At 38.5% G+C, this 20810-nt stretch overlaps 1 protein-coding gene across 4 annotated transcripts in view; it reads right to left on the bottom strand.

Moving 5' to 3' along the window:
* LOC128696992 (uncharacterized) overlaps positions 1-20810 on the bottom strand; it is a 66628-nt gene that overhangs the window by 23055 nt on the left and 22763 nt on the right. For all 4 annotated transcript variants that reach the window (XM_070081121.1, XM_070081122.1, XM_070081125.1 and 1 more), the window contains 5 exons: positions 19838-20030; positions 19042-19388; positions 16322-16505; positions 14673-15106; positions 1585-1768 (listed from right to left, as the gene is read on the bottom strand). In XM_070081121.1, the coding sequence (XP_069937222.1) occupies positions 1585-1768; positions 14673-15106; positions 16322-16505; positions 19042-19388; positions 19838-20030 (1342 nt within the window). The remainder of the gene's footprint in view (positions 1-1584; positions 1769-14672; positions 15107-16321; positions 16506-19041; positions 19389-19837; positions 20031-20810) is intronic.

The following is a 20810-nucleotide window of genomic DNA, read 5'->3' as shown; positions in this document are numbered from 1 at the left end:
ACACCACTCACCTTTTTTCCCTCATCAATTCTATGATTAACCTCATCCTTCATAAATCCATCCACCGACACGTCAACTCCCAAGTATCTGAAAACATTCACTTCTTCCATACTCCTCCTCCCCAATTTGATATCCAATTTTTCTTTATCTAAATCATTTGATACCCTCATCACCTTACTCTTTTCTATGTTCACTTTCAACTTTCTACCTTTACACGCATTCCCAAACTCATCCACTAACCTTTGCAATTTTTCTTTAGAATCTCCCATAAGCACAGTATCATCAGCAAAAAGTAACTGTGTCAATTCCCATTCTGAATTTGATTCCCCATAATTTAATCCCACCCCTCTCCCGAACACCCTAGCATTTACTTCTTTTACAACCCCATCTATAAATATATTAAACAACCATGGTGACATTACACATCCCTGTCTAAGACCTACTTTTACCGGGAAGTATTCTCCCTCTCTTCTACACACCCTAACCTGAGCCTCACTATCCTCATAAAAACTCTTAACAGCATTTAGCAACTTACCACCTATTCCATATACTTGCAACATCTACCACATTGCTCCTCTATCCACTCTATCATATGCCTTTTCTAAATCCATAAATGCAATAAAAACTTCCCTACCTTCATCTAAATACTGTTCACATATATGCTTCAATGTAAACACTTGATCTACACATCCCCTACCCACTCTGAAACCTCCCTGCTCATCCGCAATCCTACATTCTGTCTTACCTCTAATTCTTTCAATTATAACCCTACCATATACTTTTCCTGGTATACTCAGTAAACTTATTCCTCTACAATTTTTACAATCTCTTTTATCCCCTTTCCCTTTATATAAAGGGACTATACATACATGTACAAGCATATATATACACACCCCTCTGGGTTTTCTTCTGTTTTCTTTCTAGTTCTTGTTCTTGTTTATTTCTTCTTATCTCCATGGGGAAGTGGAACAGAATTCTTCCTCCGTACGCCATGCGTGTTGTAAGAGGCGACTAAAATGCCAGGAGCAAGGGGCTAGTAACCCCCTTCTCCTGTATAAATTACTAAATTTAAAAAGAGAAACTTTTGTTTTTCTTTTTGGGCCACCCTGCCTTGGTGGGATACGGCCGGTTTGTTGAAAAAAAAAAAAAAAAATCTCCATGGGGAAGTGGAACAGAATTCTTCCTCTGTAAGCCATGCGTGTTGTAAGGCATCTAAAATGCCGGGAGCAAGGGGCTAATAACCCCCTTCTCTTGTGTAAATTACTAAATTTAAAAAGAGAAACTTTTGTTTTTCTTTTTGGGCCACCCTGCCTCAGTGGGATACGGCCAGTTTGTTGAAAGAAGAAGAAATACAATTAAAAATTGGAAAATAAACATTAGAGAACCTCCAGATTTTATGAAGACAACCAGACTGTGAGAGTAGTGTTTCTATCTCAAGAGTCACAAAAAAAAAAAGTGAGGAAAGATGCAGTGAACTTTACAAATAATAAACACATAGCCGGAATAAAATGTCTGACAACATTCTTTATCAACTTACCATGAGCTCAATGTTTGCCTAACAATATTTATTCTCTGTCAACTTACCTTGAGCTTGGTGGCAGACACCCTCATTAATTTTCTCTGGAAGGTTTCTATCATTTGCATCACTTTTAAATTCACTCATTGGTTTAATTTGAGCATTAAATTCACTTGATTTCCTTAATATTGGTAAGTTAGGATAAGCTTTCATCTTGACCAATGATACATCTCTAATCCTCTTGGGGAACATCTGAAATTCAAAATAACATAAATTTCATGGGTCTATATTGCATTATGAATGTGAAGACTTTAGAATGTAATAATCTTTCCAATTAAGCAATTAGCCAGACTTGAGTCCTGGAAATGGGAAGTACAATGCCTGCACTTTAAAGGAGGGGTTTGGGTTATTGGCAGTTTAGAGGGAATATGTTTTATATATTACGTATATCTTTACATATGCTTCTCAACTCTCGTATCTGAGTGCCTCTGCAAAGACAGTGATTATGTACGAGTGAGGTGAAAGTGTTGAATGATGATGAATGCATTTTCTTTATGGAGATTTTCTGTCGTTTTAGGCCACCCTGCCTCAATGGGAGACGGCCAACTTGTTGAAAAAAACAAAAAACAAAATTAGAATAAAAATCCATTAAGCGTAAGAAGCAACACAATGGTATGTACTTCCGTATTTCACTACAGTACATTATCAATGTGATTTGTGCCCATACAAATGGACAATATATGAAGAAATTTAGATTTGTATGGGAGTCTAGCATGGATGGTGAATACTGCAACAAGGAAAAGGCTGGAGACAGTGGAGATGTCATGTCTGAGGGAAATATATAGTGTGAATATTATGAAAAGAATCCGTAGCTTGGAGATTAGGAGTAGGTGCAGTTTCTAAAAATATTATCCAGAGGGCAGAAGAAGGGTTGTTGAGATGGTTCAGACATTTAGAGAGGATGGAACAAAATAGAATGACTTGTAGGGTGTATAAATCTGTCTTACCAACTTCTTTTCCATTTTTTTTTTTTTTCAACAAATCAGCCGTCTCCAACCGAGGCAGGGTGACCCAAAAAGAAAGAAAATCCCCAAAAAGAAAATACTTTCATCATCATTCAACACTTTCACCTCACTCATACATAATCACTGTTTTTGCAGAGGCACCCAGATACAACAATTTAAAAGCATATATAGATATATAACATATCCCTCCAAACTGCCAATATCCTAAACCCCTCCTTTAAAGTACAGGCATTGTACTTCCCATTTCCAGTACAAGTCCAGCTATATAAAAATAACCAGTTTCCCTGAATCCCTTCAATAAATATTACCCTGCTCACACTCCAACAGCTCATCAGGTCCCAAAAACCATTCATCTCCATTCACTCTTATCTAAGGTTGGAGGGAGGGGGTAAAGTAGGTTTTGTGTGTGCAAAGGGCTTGAACTTCCAGAAAGCATGTGTGAACATGTTAGATAGGAGAGAGTGGAGATGAATGATTTTTATGACCTGATGTTGTGGTGGAGTGTGAGTAAAGTAACATTTATGAAGGGAAATGGGTCTCCCATTACAAGACCCACTGAGGGCAAATTTCTAGGTCTTCACCTTGACTGTAACTTTAAATTTCAGACTGACATCCAACATATATCCAAGAAAGTCTCCTAAGCAGTAGGCATCTTTTTCAAGATATAGTACTATGTACCCAAAATGGCACTCCTTACACTATACCACTCTCTAATCTACCCTTACCTCACCTATGGTATTTGTGCTAGGGAATCGACCATGGCCAATCACCTTAAACCTTTAATAACCCAACAAATAGCTGTTGTGCAGATGATCACCAGCTCCTACTGCAGACAACACATCCCACCACTCTTCCAGAGCTTGAACTTACTTAATATACATTTTTTTTTTTTTTCAACAAGTCGGCCGTCTTCCACCAAGGCAGGGTGATCCAAAAAAGAAAGAAAATCCCCAAAAAGAAAATACTTTCATCATCATTCAACACTTTCACCACACTCACACATTATCACTGTTTTTGCAGAGGTGCTCAGAATACAACAGTTTAGAAGCATATACATATAAAGATACACAACATATCCCTCCAAACTGCCAATATCCAAAACCCCTCCTTTAAAGTGCAGGCATTGTACTTCCCATTTCCAGGACTCAAGTCCAGCTATATGAAAATAACTAGTTTCCCTGAATCCCTTCAATAAATATTACCCTGCTTACACTCCAACAGATCGTCAGGTCCCAAGTACCATTCGTCTCCATTCACTCCTATCTAACATGCTCATGCACGCTTGCTGGATGTCCAAGCCCCTTGCCCACAAAACCTCCTTTACCCCCTCTCTCCAACCCTTTCGAGGACAACCCCTACCCTGCCTTCCTTCCCCTATAGATTTATATGCTTTCCATGTCATTCTACTTTGATCCATTCTCTCTAAATGACCAAACCACCTCAACAACCCCTCTTCTGCCCTCTGACTAATACTTTTATTAACTCCACACCTTTTCCTAATTTCCACACTCCGAATTTTCTGCATAATATTTACACCACACATTGCCCTTAAACAGGACATCTCCACTGCCTCCAACCGTCTCCTTGCTGCTGCATTTACCACCCAAGCTTCACACCCATATAAGAGTGTTGGTACTACTATACTTTCATACATTCCCTTCTTTGCCTCCATAGATAACGTTTTTTGACTCCACATATACCTCAGCACACCACTCACCTTTTTTCCCTCATCAATTCTATGATTAACCTCATCCTTCATAAATCCATCCGCCGACACGTCAACTCCCAAGTATCTGAAAACATTCACTTCTTCCATACTCCTCCTCCCCAATTTGATATCCAATTTTTCTTTATCTAAATCATTTGATACCCTCATCACCTTACTCTTTTCTATGTTCACTTTCAACTTTCTACCTTTACACACATTCCCAAACTCATCCACTAACCTTTGCAATTTTTCTTTAGAATCTCCCATAAGCACAGTATCATCAGCAAAAAGTAACTGTGTCAATTCCCATTTTGAATTTGATTCCCCAAAATTTAATCCCACCCCTCTCCCGAACACCCTAGCATTTACTTCCTTTACAACCCCATCTATAAATATATTAAACAACCATGGTGACATTACACATCCCAGTCTAAGACCTACTTTTACCGGGAAGTAATCTCCCTCTCTTCTACACACCCTAACCTGAGCCTCACTATCCTCATAAAAACTCTTTACAGCATTTAATAACTTACCACCTATTCCATAAACTTGCAACATCTACCACATTGCTCCTCTATCCACTCTATCATATGCCTTTTCTAAATCCATAAATGCAATAAAAACTTCCCTACCTTTATCTAAGTACTGTTCACATATATGCTTCAATGTAAACACTTGATCTACACATCCCCTACCCACTCTGAAATCTCCTTGCTCATCCGCAATCCTACATTCTGTCTTACCTCTAATTCTTTCAATTATAACCCTACCGTACACTTTTCCTGGTATACTCAGTAAACTTATTCCTCTATAATTTTTACAATCTCTTTTGTCCTCTTTCCCTTTATATAAAGGGACTATACATGCTCTCCGCCAATCCCTAGGTACCTTCCCCTCTTTCATACGTTTATTAAACAAAAGTACCAACCACTCCAACACTATATCCCCCCTGCTTTTAACATTTCTGTCATGATCCCATCAGTTCCAGCTGCTTTAACCCCTTTCATTCTACGTAATGCCTCACGTACCTCCCCCACACTTACATTCTGCTCTTCTTCACTCCTAAAAGATGGTATACCTCCCTGACCAGTGCATGAAATTACCGCCTCTCTTTCTTCCTTAATATTTAAAAGTTCCTCAAAATATTCTCGCCATCTACCTAATACCTCCATCTCCCCATCTACTAACTCCCCTACTCTGTTTTAAACTGACAAATCCATACTTTCCCTAGGCTTTCTTAACTTGTTTAACTCACTCCAAAATTTTTTCTTATTTTCATTAAAATTTCTTGACAGTGCCTCTCCCACTCTATCATCTGCTCTCCTTTTGCACTCTCTCACCACTCTCTTCACCTTTCTTTTACTCTCCATATACTCTGCTCTTCTTATAACACTTCTGCTTTGTAAAAACCTCTCATAAGCTACCTTTTTCTCTTTTATCACACCCTTTACTTCATCATTCCACCAATCACTTCTCTTTCCTCCTGCCCCCACCCTCCTATAACCACAAACTTCTGCCCCACATTCTAATACTGTATTTTAAAACTATTCCAACGCTCTTCAACCCCCCCACTACTCATCTTTGCACTAGCCCACCTTTCTGCCAATAGTCGCTTATATCTCACCCGAACTTCCTCCTCCCTTAGTTTATACACTTTCACTTCCCTCTTACTTGTTGTTGCCACTTTCTTCTTTTCCCATCTACCTCTTACTCTAACTGTAGCTACAACTAAATAATGATCCGATATATCAGTTGCCCTTCTATAAACGAGTACAAAATATACACTCATATTATTGTGCCTACTATATATATAGAACAGTAAACTCCAGTATAAATACTCCTCTCAAGCTTCTCCTTGATAGCTACAACAGAATACACAGGCATAACACAAGGTACAAAACTATTTGACATTCCTCGTGTCCGTCTCACCCTATGCAAAAATGCCAATGCACACAAAGCTCCCAAACATCTGGAATTCATTGCCCGAACCAGTAAAAGGTCCCCTGCCTGCAAATCAATTTAGGGCTATACTTAAAAATCATATACTCTGCTCTTCTTATAACACTTCTGCTTTGTAAAAACCTCTCATAAGCTACCTTTTTCTCTTTTATCACACCCTTTACTTCATCATTCCACCAATCACTTCTCTTTCCTCCTGCCCCCAGGGAAGTACTACCGTCCTGCCAGATGACTGTGAAACAAAAACCTGTAACTGTTTTGCATGATGGTAGGATTGCTGGTTTCTTTTTCTGTCTCATAAACACGCTAAGATAACAGGGATATCTTGCTACTCCTACTTACACTTTGGTCACACTTCACAGACACGCACATGCATATATATATATACATACATCTAGGTTTTTCTCCTTTTTCTAAATAGCTCTTGTTCTTTTTTTATTTCTTCTATTGTCCATGGGGAAGTGGAAAAGAATCTTTCCTCCGTAAGCCATGCGTGTCGTATGAGGCGACTAAAATGCCGGGAGCAATGGGCTAGTAACCCCTTCTCCTGTATACAATTACTAAAAAAGAGAAGAAGAAAAACTTTATAAAACTGGGTTGCTTAAATGTGCGTGGATGTAGTGCGGATGACAAGAAACAGATGATTGCTGATGTTATGAATGAAAAGAAGTTGGATGTCCTGGCCCTAAGCGAAACAAAGCTGAAGGGGGTAGGAGAGTTTCAGTGGGGGGAAATAAATGGGATTAAATCTGGAGTATCTGAGAGAGTTAGAGCAAAGGAAGGGGTAGCAGTAATGTTAAATGATCAGTTATGGAAGGAGAAAAGAGAATATGAATGTGTAAATTCAAGAATTATGTGGATTAAAGTAAAGGTTGGATGCGAGAAGTGGGTCATAATAAGCGTGTATGCACCTGGAGAAGAGAGGAATGCAGAGGAGAGAGAGAGATTTTGGGAGATGTTAAGTGAATGTATAGGAGCCTTTGAACCAAGTGAGAGAGTAATTGTGGTAGGGGACTTGAATGCTAAAGTAGGAGAAACTTTTAGAGAGGGTGTGGTAGGTAAGTTTGGGGTGCCAGGTGTAAATGATAATGGGAGCCCTTTGATTGAACTTTGTATAGAAAGGGGTTTAGTTATAGGTAATACATATTTTAAGAAAAAGAGGATAAATAAGTATACACGATATGATGTAGGGCGAAATGACAGTAGTTTGTTGGATTATGTATTGGTAGATAAAAGACTGTTGAGTAGACTTCAGGATGTACATGTTTATAGAGGGGCCACAGATATATCAGATCACTTTCTAGTTGTAGCTACACTGAGAGTAAAAGGTAGATGGGATACAAGGAGAATAGAAGCATCAGGGAAGAGAGAGGTGAAGGTTTATAAACTAAAAGAGGAGGCAGTTAGGGTAAGATATAAACAGCTATTGGAGGATAGATGGGCTAATGAGAGCATAGGCAATGGGGTCGAAGAGGTATGGGGTAGGTTTAAAAATGTAGTGTTAGAGTGTTCAGCAGAAGTTTGTGGTTACAGGAAAGTGGGTGCAGGAGGGAAGAGGAGCGATTGGTGGAATGATGATGTAAAGAGAGTAGTAAGGGAGAAAAAGTTAGCATATGAGAAGTTTTTACAAAGTAGAAGTGATGCAAGGAGGGAAGAGTATATGGAGAAAAAGAGAGAAGTTAAGAGAGTGGTGAAGCAATGTAAAAAGAGAGCAAATGAGAGAGTGGGTGAGATGTTATCAACAAATTTTGTTGAAAATAAGAAAAAGTTTTGGAGTGAGATTAACAAGTTAAGAAAGCCTAGAGAACAAATGGATTTGTCAGTTAAAAATAGGAGAGGAGAGTTATTAAATGGAGAGGTAGAGGTATTGGGAAGATGGAAGGAATATTTTGAGGAATTGTTAAATGTTGATGAAGATAGGGAAGCTGTGATTTCGTGTATAGGGCAAGGAGGAATAACATCTTGTAGGAGTGAGGAAGAGCCAGTTGTGAGTGTGGGGGAAGTTCGTGAGGCAGTAGGTAAAATGAAAGGGGGTAAGGCAGCCGGGATTGATGGGATAAAGATAGAAATGTTAAAAGCAGGTGGGGATATAGTTTTGGAGTGGTTGGTGCAATTATTTAATAAATGTATGGAAGAGGGTAAGGTACCTAGGGATTGGCAGAGAGCATGCATAGTTCCTTTGTATAAAGGCAAAGGGGATAAAAGAGAGTGCAAAAATTATAGGGGGATAAGTCTGTTGAGTGTACCTGGTAAAGTGTATGGTAGAGTTATAATTGAAAGAATTAAGAGTAAGACGGAGAATAGGATAGCAGATGAACAAGGAGGCTTTAGGAAAGGTAGGGGGTGTGTGGAACAGGTGTTTACAGTGAAACATATAAGTGAACAGTATTTAGATAAGGCTAAAGAGGTCTTTGTGGCATTTATGGATTTGGAAAAGGCGTATGACAGGGTGGATAGGGGGGCAATGTGGCAGATGTTGCAAGTGTATGGTGTAGGAGGTAGGTTACTGAAAGCAGTGAAGAGTTTTTACGAGGATAGTGAGGCTCAAGTTAGAGTATGTAGGAAAGAGGGAAATTTTTTCCCAGTAAAAGTAGGCCTTAGACAAGGATGTGTGATGTCACCGTGGTTGTTTAATATATTTATAGATGGGGTTGTAAGAGAAGTAAATGCGAGGGTCTTGGCAAGAGGCGTGGAGTTAAAAGATAAAGAATCACACACAAAGTGGGAGTTGTCACAGCTGCTCTTTGCCGATGACACTGTGCTCTTGGGAGATTCTGAAGAGAAGTTGCAGAGATTGGTGGATGAATTTGGTAGGGTGTGCAAAAGAAGAAAATTAAAGGTGAATACAGGAAAGAGTAAGGTTATGAGGATAACAAAAAGATTAGGTGATGAAAGATTGAATATCAGATTGGAGGGAGAGAGTATGGAGGAGGTGAACGTATTCAGATATTTGGGAGTGGACGTGTCAGCGGATGGGTCTATGAAAGATGAGGTGAATCATAGAATTGATGAGGGAAAAAGAGTGAGTGGTGCACTTAGGAGTCTGTGGAGACAAAGAACTTTGTCCTTGGAGGCAAAGAGGGGAATGTATGAGAGTATAGTTTTACCAACGCTCTTATATGGGTGTGAAGCGTGGGTGATGAATGTTGCAGCGAGGAGAAGGCTGGAGGCAGTGGAGATGTCATGTCTGAGGGCAATGTGTGGTGTGAATATAATGCAGAGAATTCGTAGTTTGGAAGTTAGGAGGAGGTGCGGGATTACCAAAACTGTTGTCCAGAGGGCTGAGGAAGGGTTGTTGAGGTGGTTCGGACATGTAGAGAGAATGGAGCGAAACAGAATGACTTCAAGAGTGTATCAGTCTGTAGTGGAAGGAAGGCGGGGTAGGGGTCGGCCTAGGAAGGGTTGGAGGGAGGGGGTAAAGGAGGTTTTGTGTGCGAGGGGCTTGGACTTCCAGCAGGCATGCGTGAGCGTGTTTGATAGGAGTGAATGGAGACAAATGGTTTTTAATACTTGACGTGCTGTTGGAGTGTGAGCAAAGTAACATTTATGAAGGGATTCAGGGAAACCGGCAGGCCGGACTTGAGTCCTGGAGATGGGAAGTACAGTGCCTGCACTCTGAAGGAGGGGTGTTAATGTTGCAGTTTAAAAACTGTAGTGTAAAGCACCCTTCTGGCAAGACAGTGATGGAGTGAATGATGGTGAAAGTTTTTCTTTTTCGGGCCACCCTGCCTTGGTGGGAATCGGCCGGTGTGATAATAAAAAAAAAAAAAAAAAAACTTAAAAATCATCTTATCTCTCAAAATTAACCATACAAACACTATGCTAAATCATGTAACCAGTTTGAAGCAACTCCAAAAAAAAAAAAATCCCAAAATATTTTACAGCCTCTAATCTATTAAAACATTAATATATATTTAATATTGAACTGTTGAATCACTGTAAATTGCACTACTTGTAATACTGTTATTTGTTATATGCTACATCAAAAATATAAATCTTATCAACTATAAAACTTTTTGTTACCTCATAGTAGTAATTAATATTTATCACTCTTTAACCTGTCTAGCCTTAAGTAGTTTAAGTATTAGGATTAGTGTGCCCGAAATGCCCGAAATTATAAAATGTAATCGAATATTGTAATCTTGTTTGCTTAAACGGATTAGCCGGACGTGAGTCCTGGAAGTGGGAGGTACAGTGCCTGTGCTCTGAAGGAGGGGTGGAGATATATTGCAGTTGTTTAACTGTATTGTCAGTGATGGAGCGAGTGATGATGAAAGTGCTTCTTCTTTTTCGGGTTGCCCTGCCTCAGTGGGAAACGGCCGATGTGTTTATAAAATAAAATGTAACCTACATCTGATTCTCATAAATAGATTAAATGACTAACATTTTCTTTCAACTGAAAAATCTCTGAAAATAATAAAGGATGACACAAGATAAAGATAATGATACATGATAATGTTGTAGGTTGGTAGACAGCAACCGCCCAGGGAGGTACTACCATCCTGCCAAGTGAGTAAAACGAAAGCCTGTACTTGTTTTGCATGATGGTACGATTGCTGGTGTCTTTTTTCTGTCTCATAAACATGCAAGATTTCAGGTACATCTTGCTACTTCTACTTACTCTTAGGTCACACTACACATACATGTACAAGCATATATATATTCACTCCTCTGGGTTTTCTTCTATTTTCTTTCTAGTTCTTGTTCTTGTTTATTTTCTCTTATCTCCATGGGGAAGTGGAACAGAATTCTTCCTCCGTAAGCCATGCATGCTGTAAGAGGCAACTAAAATGCCGGGAGCAAGGGCCTAGTAATCCCTTCTCCTGTATAAATTACTAAATTTAAAAAGAGAAGCTTTCATTTTTCTTTTTGGGCCACCCTGCCTTGGTGAGATACGGCCGGTTTGTTGAAAAAAAAAAAAAAGTTCTTTTTATAACCATGGGGAAGTGGAATAAGAATCTTTCTTCCGTAAGCCATGCGTGTTGTAAAAGTCAACTAAAATGCCGGGAACAATGGGCTAGCCTGTATAGCCTACTAAAAAGAAATCTATTGGAGTGTGAGCAGGGTAATATTTAGTGAAGGGATTCAGGGAAACCAGTTATTTTTATATAGCCAGACTTGAGTACTGGAAATGGGAAGTACAATGCCTGCACTGTAAAGGAGGGGTTTGGGATATTGGCAGTTTGGAGGGGTATGTTATATACCTTTATATATGCTTCTAAACTGTTGTATCTGGGTGCCTATGCAAAAACAGTAATTATGTACGAGTGAGGTGAAAGTGTTGAATGATGATGAAAGTATTTTCATTTTGGGGATTTTCTTTCTATTTGGGTCACCCTGCCTCAATGGGAGATGGCGGACTCGTTGAAAAAAAAAAACAAGATTAACTAATTTAGAAGAGAGTTGGGGAAAGAGAACACTCTAAATCAATGATGAATCAAGTTTTGTTAAATGCTTCTCTTTAATTACATCATTCCTATTAATCTAGTTAATTAAACCTAAATGGAAAAAGTGAAAACTAAGCAAGAGATTTATAATTTAGTCTACTATAAAAAGTCATTCCCATTCTAAAGTTAGTTAAATTAACAGGAGCTCTATCTGTTATTATTATTTAATTTTTTAACATGCAAACCATTTCTGAACAAGGTAAGCTGACCCCCAAAAAAAGGAAAAACACTTTCAGAAATTTTTTCTTCATTTTAAATTTTAAAAAAATAATTCATACAGGAGAAAGGGTTACTAACTCCTTGCTCCTGACATTTTAGTTGCCTCTTATGACATGCATGGCTTACGGAGGAAAGATTCTTCTTCACTTACCCATGGAGATTATTATCATTATTATTACATTTGAGGTAGCACTAAACCTGCTGGGGTCATACACTACCTGGAGGAATGGTAGGTATTCAGGTTCAATCCAAGGAAAGGAAGGGCAGATACAATTTCTTGGAACAAGAACAACTCACTACTATGAACAAACCTCCCTTCAGGGAAGCGCTGGATCTATAGACATCAAACATTACAACAAATACATTACTGAAAGGATCTCAACAGGGAAATGCTCCTTCAAATCACAGAATGGGTGAGGTTCAAAATCTTCCTTATCTACGTATGATCCTCAATTCCACATGCATTCCTTAATTTTTCTTTTAACACAACGATTGTTTCCCACCAAGGCAGGGGTGACCCAAAAAAGAAGAAACACTTTCATCATCATTCACTCCATTGCTGTCTCGAAAGAGGCATGCCTACACTACAGTTAAAAAACTGCAACATATATCCACCCCTCCTTCAGAGTGCAGGCACTGTACTTCCCACCTCCAGGACTCAAGTCCAGCTAACCAGTTTCCCCAAATCCCTTCATAAATGTTACTTTGCTCACACACTAACAGAACATCAAGTCATAAAAACCATTCTTCTACACTCACTCCTATCTAAGATGCTCACGCACAACTACTGGAAGTCCAACCCCCTCACACACAAAACCTCCTTTACCCCCTCTATCTAACCTTTCCTAGACCAACCCCCTACTCTGCCTTCCTTCCACTACAGATTTATATGCCTTCCAAGTCATTCTATTTTGTTCTATCCTCTCTACACATCCAAACCACTTCAACAACCCTTCCTCTGCCCCCCAGAAAATACTTTTAAAAACTCTGCACCTCCTTCTAATCACCAAGGCAAGAATTCTCTGCATTATATTCACACACAAATTGTCCTAAAACATGACATTTCCACTTCCTCCAGCCTCTTCCTTGTTGCAACATTCACTATGCTTCACACCCATAAAAGAGCACTGGTACCACTAAACTCTCATACATTTCCCTCTTTGCTTCCAGTGGAGCACTGAGGAGTCTCCACAGATACCTCAGTGCTCAACTCACCTTTTTCCACTCATCAGTTTTATGATTCACCTCATCTTTCATAGACCCATCTGCTGACAAGTCCATTCCTAAATATTTGAATACATAAACTTACCCCACATTCCCTCCCTCCAATCTGATATCCTATCTTTCATTACCTGAATTTTTTTTGTTATCCTTATCACCTTGCTCTTTCCTACATTCACTTTTAATTTCCTTCTTTTACATACACTTCCAAACTCATTCTCCAACCTCTGAAACTTCTTTTCAGAATCTCCCAAAAGCACAGTGTCATCAGCAAAGAGCAACTGTGACAACTCCCACTTTGTGTTACATTCTTTATTTTTTTTTTATTTTTATTATCACACCGGCCGATTCCCACCAAGGCAGGGTGGCCCGAAAAAGAAAAACTTTCACCATCATTCACTCCATCACTGTCTTGCCAGAAGGGTGCTTTACACTACAGTTTTTAAACTGCAACATTAACACCCCTCCTTCAGAGTGCAGGCACTGTACTTCCCATCTCCAGGACTCAAGTCCGGCCTGCCGGTTTCCCTGAATCCCTTCATAAATGTTACTTTGCTCACACTCCAACAGCACGTCAAGTATTAAAAACCATTTGTCTCCATTCACTCCTATCAAACACGCTCACGCATGCCTGCTGGAAGTCCAAGCCCCTCGCACACAAAACCTCCTTTACCCCCTCCCTCCAACCCTTCCTAGGCCGACCCCTACCCCGCCTTCCTTCCACTACAGACTGATACACTCTTGAAGTCATTCTGTTTCGCTCCATTCTCTCTACATGTCCGAACCACCTCAACAACCCTTCCTCAGCCCTCTGGACAACAGTTTTGGTAATCCCGCACCTCCTCCTAACTTCCAAACTACGAATTCTCTGCATTATATTCACACCACACATTGCCCTCAGAATGTTGCAGCGAGGAGAAGGCTGGAGGCAGTGGAGATGTCATGTCTGAGGGCAACATTCTTTATCTCTTAATCAAACACCTCTTGCCAACACCTGAGCATTCACTTCTCTTACAACCCCATTTAAAAATAGCGAACAACTATGGTGACATCATGCATCCCTGTCTAAGGCCTACTTTTACTGGGAAATAATCTCCCTCTCTCCTTCATACTCTAACTTGAACCTCACTATCTTCGTAAAAATTCTTAACTGCTTTCAGTAACCTACTATCTGTTCCATACATTTACAACATCTACCACGTTGCTCTCCTATCCACCATATCATATGTCTTAATATGAAGTCAATTTTATTACGGTACAAACCTTCGCTTTTTATTTTAAGTAATTTATAAAGAAGGGGTTATTAGCCCTTTGCTCCTGGCATCTTATTCACTTTTAACCGGTTAGCTGGACTTGAGTCTTTGAGGTGGGAAGTACTGTGCCTGCACTCTGAAGGAGTGGGGATATTTGCAGTATGGAGGGGAATCTGAACTGTAGTATCGGCATGCCTCTGGTAAGACAGTCATGGAATGAATGACAGTGAGAATGTTTCTTTTTTGGGTCACACTACATCAGTGGAAGACTGATGTAGTGTGATGTATTTTATGTAGTGTGATGTATTTTAAAAAAATACATACCTTTGCTTGAAGGTCTGGAATGCCTTGCCTATCCTTTACAGTATACTTGGAGTGTACCTGAAGTGGGTTTCGGGGATCAATGCCCCTGTGGCCTGGTCTGTGACCAGGCCTCGTACCAGAGGTTTCAGCAATATCCTTGGTTGATGAAGAAGTCTTGCTGAAGACTGTCTTCACTGACATTCCACCCAAGGGGTAATCAGAAGATAACTTATCATCATTATCAACCTCATTATTGCTGCTACCATTCTTGTTCTTTGAGTCCAGAGTTACATCAATGAAGAGAGGCTTATGAGGAAGTATACTCTCTGTTGAAACAACTTCCTTCAACCCTGATGAGCTGGTTGCAAATGTTCTGGTTATGGAAGCATTGCTTGATTCGTAAATTTCCTTTCTAACTCTTCTCAATAATTTTCTGTCAGTGTTTTTCTTTTGACCTGAAAAAACAAAAGGGAAAACTGGATTAAAATCTTAAAGTCTTAAATTACCTCCTTAAGTATTGTGTGAATATTACAGTGGAGTACAAACATAAAATCTAATGTATGGAACATCAGCACAGATAAGAAAAGCACTTTTATAGGACAGTAAACCCTTGATTTAATGGACCTTGGAAATATGGGACAAAATCTGCTAGGACAACTGATTTGACTGCAACAGACAAAGATCATTAGTTACAGACATGTCCATTATTGGTATGATCACTGCAATATAATTTCATTTTCATCTGCCATAATAACAATTTCCAGCCACCAGCTTCCCCCTCTATTAATTTGTTAAGTCTAAGAGTTACTGAACTAATATTAGTTATCAAGATATGGTTTAACAGACTGTGAAGAAAATAATAATAGATAGGAAGATGAGATGTATAACAAAATTTAGTTTTTGCAGTCAAATAATACAATAAAAGTGGGAGATGAGTATCAGAAAATACGTATCCTAATTTTCTGTGTGGCAGCCTGACTATGAGAGTAGCATTTTTGTCTTAAATTGAACAGATAAAGAGGTGAGAGTGTGAATCATTTGCAGGGTCATTTTCTTGAAAAAAAAAGTCAGTCAGTGAGTAAAGATACATATAGTGAAGTGTATAAATAATAGACACATAGCAGGAATAAACTTAGGTAGTAGGTTGGTAGACAGCAACCACCCAGGGAGGTACTACGGTTCTGCCAAGTGAGTGTAAAACGAAAGCCTGTAACTGTTTTACATGATGGTAGGATTGCTGGTGTCTTTTGTCTGTCTCATAAACAAGCAAGATTTCAGGTACGTTTTGCTACTTCTACTTACACTTAGGTCACACTACACATACATGTACAAGCATATATATATATATACACACCCCTCTGGGTTTTCTGCTATTTTCTTTCTAGTTCTTGTTCTTGTTTATTTCCTCTCATCTCCATGGGGAAGTGGAACAGAATTCTTCCTCCGTAAGCCATGCGTGTTGTAAGAGGCGACTAAAATGCCGGGAGCAAGGGGCTAGTAACCTCTTCTCTTGTATATATTACTAAATGTAAAAGGAGAAACTTTCGTTTTTCCTTTTGGGCCACCCCGCCTCGGTGGGATACGGCCGGTGTGTTGAAAGAAAAGAAAAGCAGGAATAAAACAACTGAAAATATTCTAAGTCAACTTAACGTAAACTTGGTGATATTTACCTCTAGCAGTTTCCTCTGAAAGGTTTTTTGTTTCAGTTCCATATTTTCTTTTATTTCTATCATTTATGAGTTTATTTTTTTGTTTAACTTGAGCATTGAATTCACATGATTTCCTTAATCTTCTTAAGTTATAAAACGCTTTTTTCCTAACCCATTTTTTCTTCCTACGTTTTTTGTGTGGCATCTGAAATTAGAATCAAAAGTCACTGTGGTAGGCAATTTTTCATTATGAATGTGAACACTAAGATTGTAATAATCTTTCCAATTTAGACAAAATGATCAAGAATAAACATCCATTATGTCTGAGAAGCTGTAATGATACACTTCTGCACTTCACAACAGCAGCACTAACAATTGTGATTTTTTACATAACTAGACAATATGTGAAGAAACTAAAATTCTGCTCCTGTTATGTCTCTGCTTACTGTACATAGATTAAATGATATTTTCTTCATCATAAAAACTTTGAAAATAAAAAATTAATAATAAGAGGATAATTTATTGAAGAAGTTAGTTGGGAAAAACATTTCCCCATAAATCAATTATGAATTAGGTTCTAATATATGAAGTTCATTAATTCAGTTCATTCCTTTTATTTTAATTAACTAGAGGATTAGTAAATATCATCTAAGCAAGAGACCTACTATTTTCTCTCCAAGAAAAAGCATGTCCAGTCTACTTAACAAGAGCAGCATCTAGAAAAGTGAAACATCATAACAAATCTTATGGAAAACTCAGCTTTCCATGCACTCCATAATATGATGTTAACTTTAATACCCCATTCCCCAACCACAGTCTAGCCATTTAAGTTTTTGTGCTTAAGCATGAATATAGAGATACTATTTTCATTTTTAGCCCACCAGCCATCTCCCACCAAGGTAGGGTGATCTAAAAGAACACTTTCACCATCACTCACTCTATCACTGTCTTGCCAAGAAAATGCTGACATTACAGCTCAGATGTCCCTCCAAACTGCAACATCCCCACCATTCCTTTAGACTGCTGGCATGTATTTCTCACCTCTATTACTAAAGTCCAGCTAACTAGTTTCTCTGAATCCCTTCATAAACATTACCTTGCTCACACTCCTACAGCTCTTCTTCAAGTTATAAAAACCACTTGCCTCTACCACGAGCCTCTTGCAATGCAAACCATTCACTTTAAGAATTGTAATGTCTTAACAATCCTCTTCCCTGAAAATTTTGTAATATTACTGATAAAAATGCCATACTGATAATTGTCTTAAGATTTTTTTTTTTTTTTTCAACAAGTCGGCCGTCTCCCACCGAGGCAGGGTGACCCAAAAAAGAAAGAAAATCCCCAAAAAGAAAATGCTTTCATCATCATTCAACACTTTCACCACACTCACACATTATCACTGTTTTTGCAGAGGTGCTCAGAATACAACAGTTTAGAAGCATATATATATAAAGATACATAATTTATAATTCTTTTCATCTTCATTATTTCTACTACTATTCTACTACTACGTATTAGTTATGGAAGCACTGTCTGTCTTACCAACTTCTTTTCCATTTTTTTTTTCAATAAGTCAGCCGTCTTCCACCGAGGCAGGGTGACCCAAAAAGAAAAAAAATCCCCAAAAAGAAAATACTTTCATCATCATTCAACACTTTCACCTCACTCATACATAATCACTGTTTTTGCAGAGGCACCCAGATACAACAGTTTAGAAGCATATATAGATATATAACATATCCCTCCAAACTGCCAATATCCAAAACCCCTCCTTTAAAGTACAGGCATTGTACTTCCCATTTCCAGTACAAGTCCAGCTATATAAAAATAACCAGTTTCCCTGAATCCCTTCAATAAATATTACCCTGCTCACACTCCAACAGCTCATCAGGTCCCAAAAACCATTCGTCTCCATTCACTCTTATCTAACACGCTAATGCACGCTCGCTGGAAGTCCAAGCCCCTCACCTATAAAACCTCCTTTACCCCCTCCCTCCAACCTTTTCGAGGACGATCCCTACCCTGCCTTCCTTCCCCTACAGATTTATACGCTCCACATGTCATTCTACTGTGATCCATTCTCTCTAAATGACCAAACCACCTCAACAACCCCTCTTCAGCCCTCTGACTAATACTTTTATTAATTTCACACCTTCTCCTAATTTCCACACTCCAAATTTTCTGCATAATATTTACACCACACATTGCCCTTAGACAGGACATCTCCACTGCCTTCAACTGCTTCCTCGCTGCAGCATTTACAACCCAAGCTTCACACCCATATAAGAGAGTTGGTACCACTATACTTTCATACATTCCTTTCTTTGCCTCCATAGATAACTTCTTTGTCTCCACATATAACTCAATGCACCACTCACCTTTTTTCCTTCATCAATTCTATGGTTAACCTCATCTTTCATAAACCCAAATGCTCTCCTTAATTCTTTGCCTGTGTTTACCTTACTGCTAGACAATCCATCAAGAAATTACAGTTCAAATGATAACAAATATGTACTTACAAGACACAGATTAAATATCAGTATAATATTTTCTTTAAACTTAAATCATACTAAAAATAACAAATGTATAATAGAAATACTGTCAATTGTTTGAGAAAGGGGTCTGAGGAGTGTGTTCCAGATAAACCAATGATGTAGCATTTAGGATCTTAGCAAGAAACTGACAATTGTCCCTCCAATTACAAGCATTCCCAGGCCTCCTAAGATGAAAATTGCACATACCTTCACATTGTGTTCACTTTCCTCTTCAATACCTGAGAATTCTGCAGTATCCTTAGTCAATGGTGTCTTCTTGATGAGTGTTTTCATTGACATTCCACCCAAGGGGTTGTCAGATGATAATTCATTATTATCATCCTCATTATTGCTGCCACCATTCTTAACCTTGGAATCCATATTTAAAGTGTCAAAAAACAGAGTTTTAGGTACTATTTCCTTTGGTGTAAAAATGGTTATAGTTGACCCTGACGAGTTAGTTGTAAACGTCTTAGTAATAGTCGAACTAAATGTTTCTTTAAATGCCATTCCAACTCCACTCAGTAATTCTTGGCTTGTATTTGCCATATGACCTGCAGAAAAAAATAGAAAATATGATTATTATTTTGTCTGTACTACCTCCTTGTAAGTAGTTAAGTGTCTTGTAGAACAGTGTGAACATAAAATCTAATGAATGGAACATCAGTAAGCATAAGAAATATGCTTTCTCTGTACTATATTAGCTGTTCATCCTACCTTAGAAGAAGATGGCTGTCATGTTAAAAAAATGAAAATAAAAACTCTGAAATCAACATAACAAAATTGTCTGATTTTCTTCGTGACAACCAGACTGTGAGAGTAGCATTTTTGTCTCAGGTTCAGCAGACAGAGGAGCAAGGATGAATCTTTTATGGGATCACCTTTACAAAAAAGACCAGAGTCAGTGAGTAAAGACAGTTAACTCTAAAAAGAATACCCACAAGCTGGAATATAAAGTCTGACACTATTTTTGTCAATTGAACTTGAGCTTGGTGATAGTTACCCTTAATAGCTTTTTCTGGAAGAATCCTTGTCGATATCATGTCATACCTTCTTTTAGCTCCATGTTTTATTTTATTTGCATCATTCTTTTGCTTAATTTCAGCAACAAATTCTAACGATTTCCTTAATCTTGGTAAGTTACGAAAAGCTTTTTTCTTAACCAATGATTTCTTCCCATAGTTTTTTCTGGGCTTCTGAAATTAGAAACAAAATGTGAACACTCTAGAATATATAAATTTTTTAAGATAAAATGATTTGGAACACATCCACTAATTGTAAGAAGTACCACAGTGGTAAGTGCTCCTGCATTTTCCTAACAATTAAACAATATATGATAAGACTAAAATTCCACTGTTAACATGTTTATGTACTGTACATAGATTAAATGCTAAGGTGTTGTGGAGAGGTGTAGGATGAAAATATGCAGAATCTAATACAAAATGGGAGCCATCACAGTTGCTTTTTGCTGATGACACAGTCCTTTTGGGATTGTCTGAAAAAAAGTTGCAACGGTTGATGGATGAATTTGGGAGGGTACGTAAAGAAAGAAATCGAAAGTGAACATAGGAAAGAACAAGGTGATGAGGGTAACAAACGATTTAGGTAATGAAAGAATGGATATCACATTAAAAGGAGGGAGTATGAAGGAATTGAATGTGTTCAAAAATTTGGGAGTGGACTTGTCAGTGGATGGGTCTATGAAAGATGAGGTCAACCACAGAATTGATGAGAGAAAAAGGGTGGCAAGTAGGGAAATGTATAAGAGTATAGAGGCACTAACACTTGCATGGGTGTGAAGCATGGGTTACGAAGCTGGAGGCAGTGGAGATGACATTTCTGAGGGCAATTTGTAGCTTGGAGATTGGGAGGAGGTGCAGGGTTACTAAAAGTATTATACAGAGGGCTGAGGAGGGTTTGTGGTGGTAGTTTGGACATATAGAGAGAATGGAGCAAACCAGGATGACTTAGAGGAT

Source organism: Cherax quadricarinatus, unplaced genomic scaffold, assembly GCF_038502225.1.
Source record: "Cherax quadricarinatus isolate ZL_2023a unplaced genomic scaffold, ASM3850222v1 Contig1774, whole genome shotgun sequence".
Taxonomy (NCBI): Eukaryota; Metazoa; Arthropoda; class Malacostraca; order Decapoda; family Parastacidae; genus Cherax; species Cherax quadricarinatus.
Note: the sequence above shows the minus strand (reverse complement) of the source record. Positions and strands in the feature narration are given on the sequence as shown.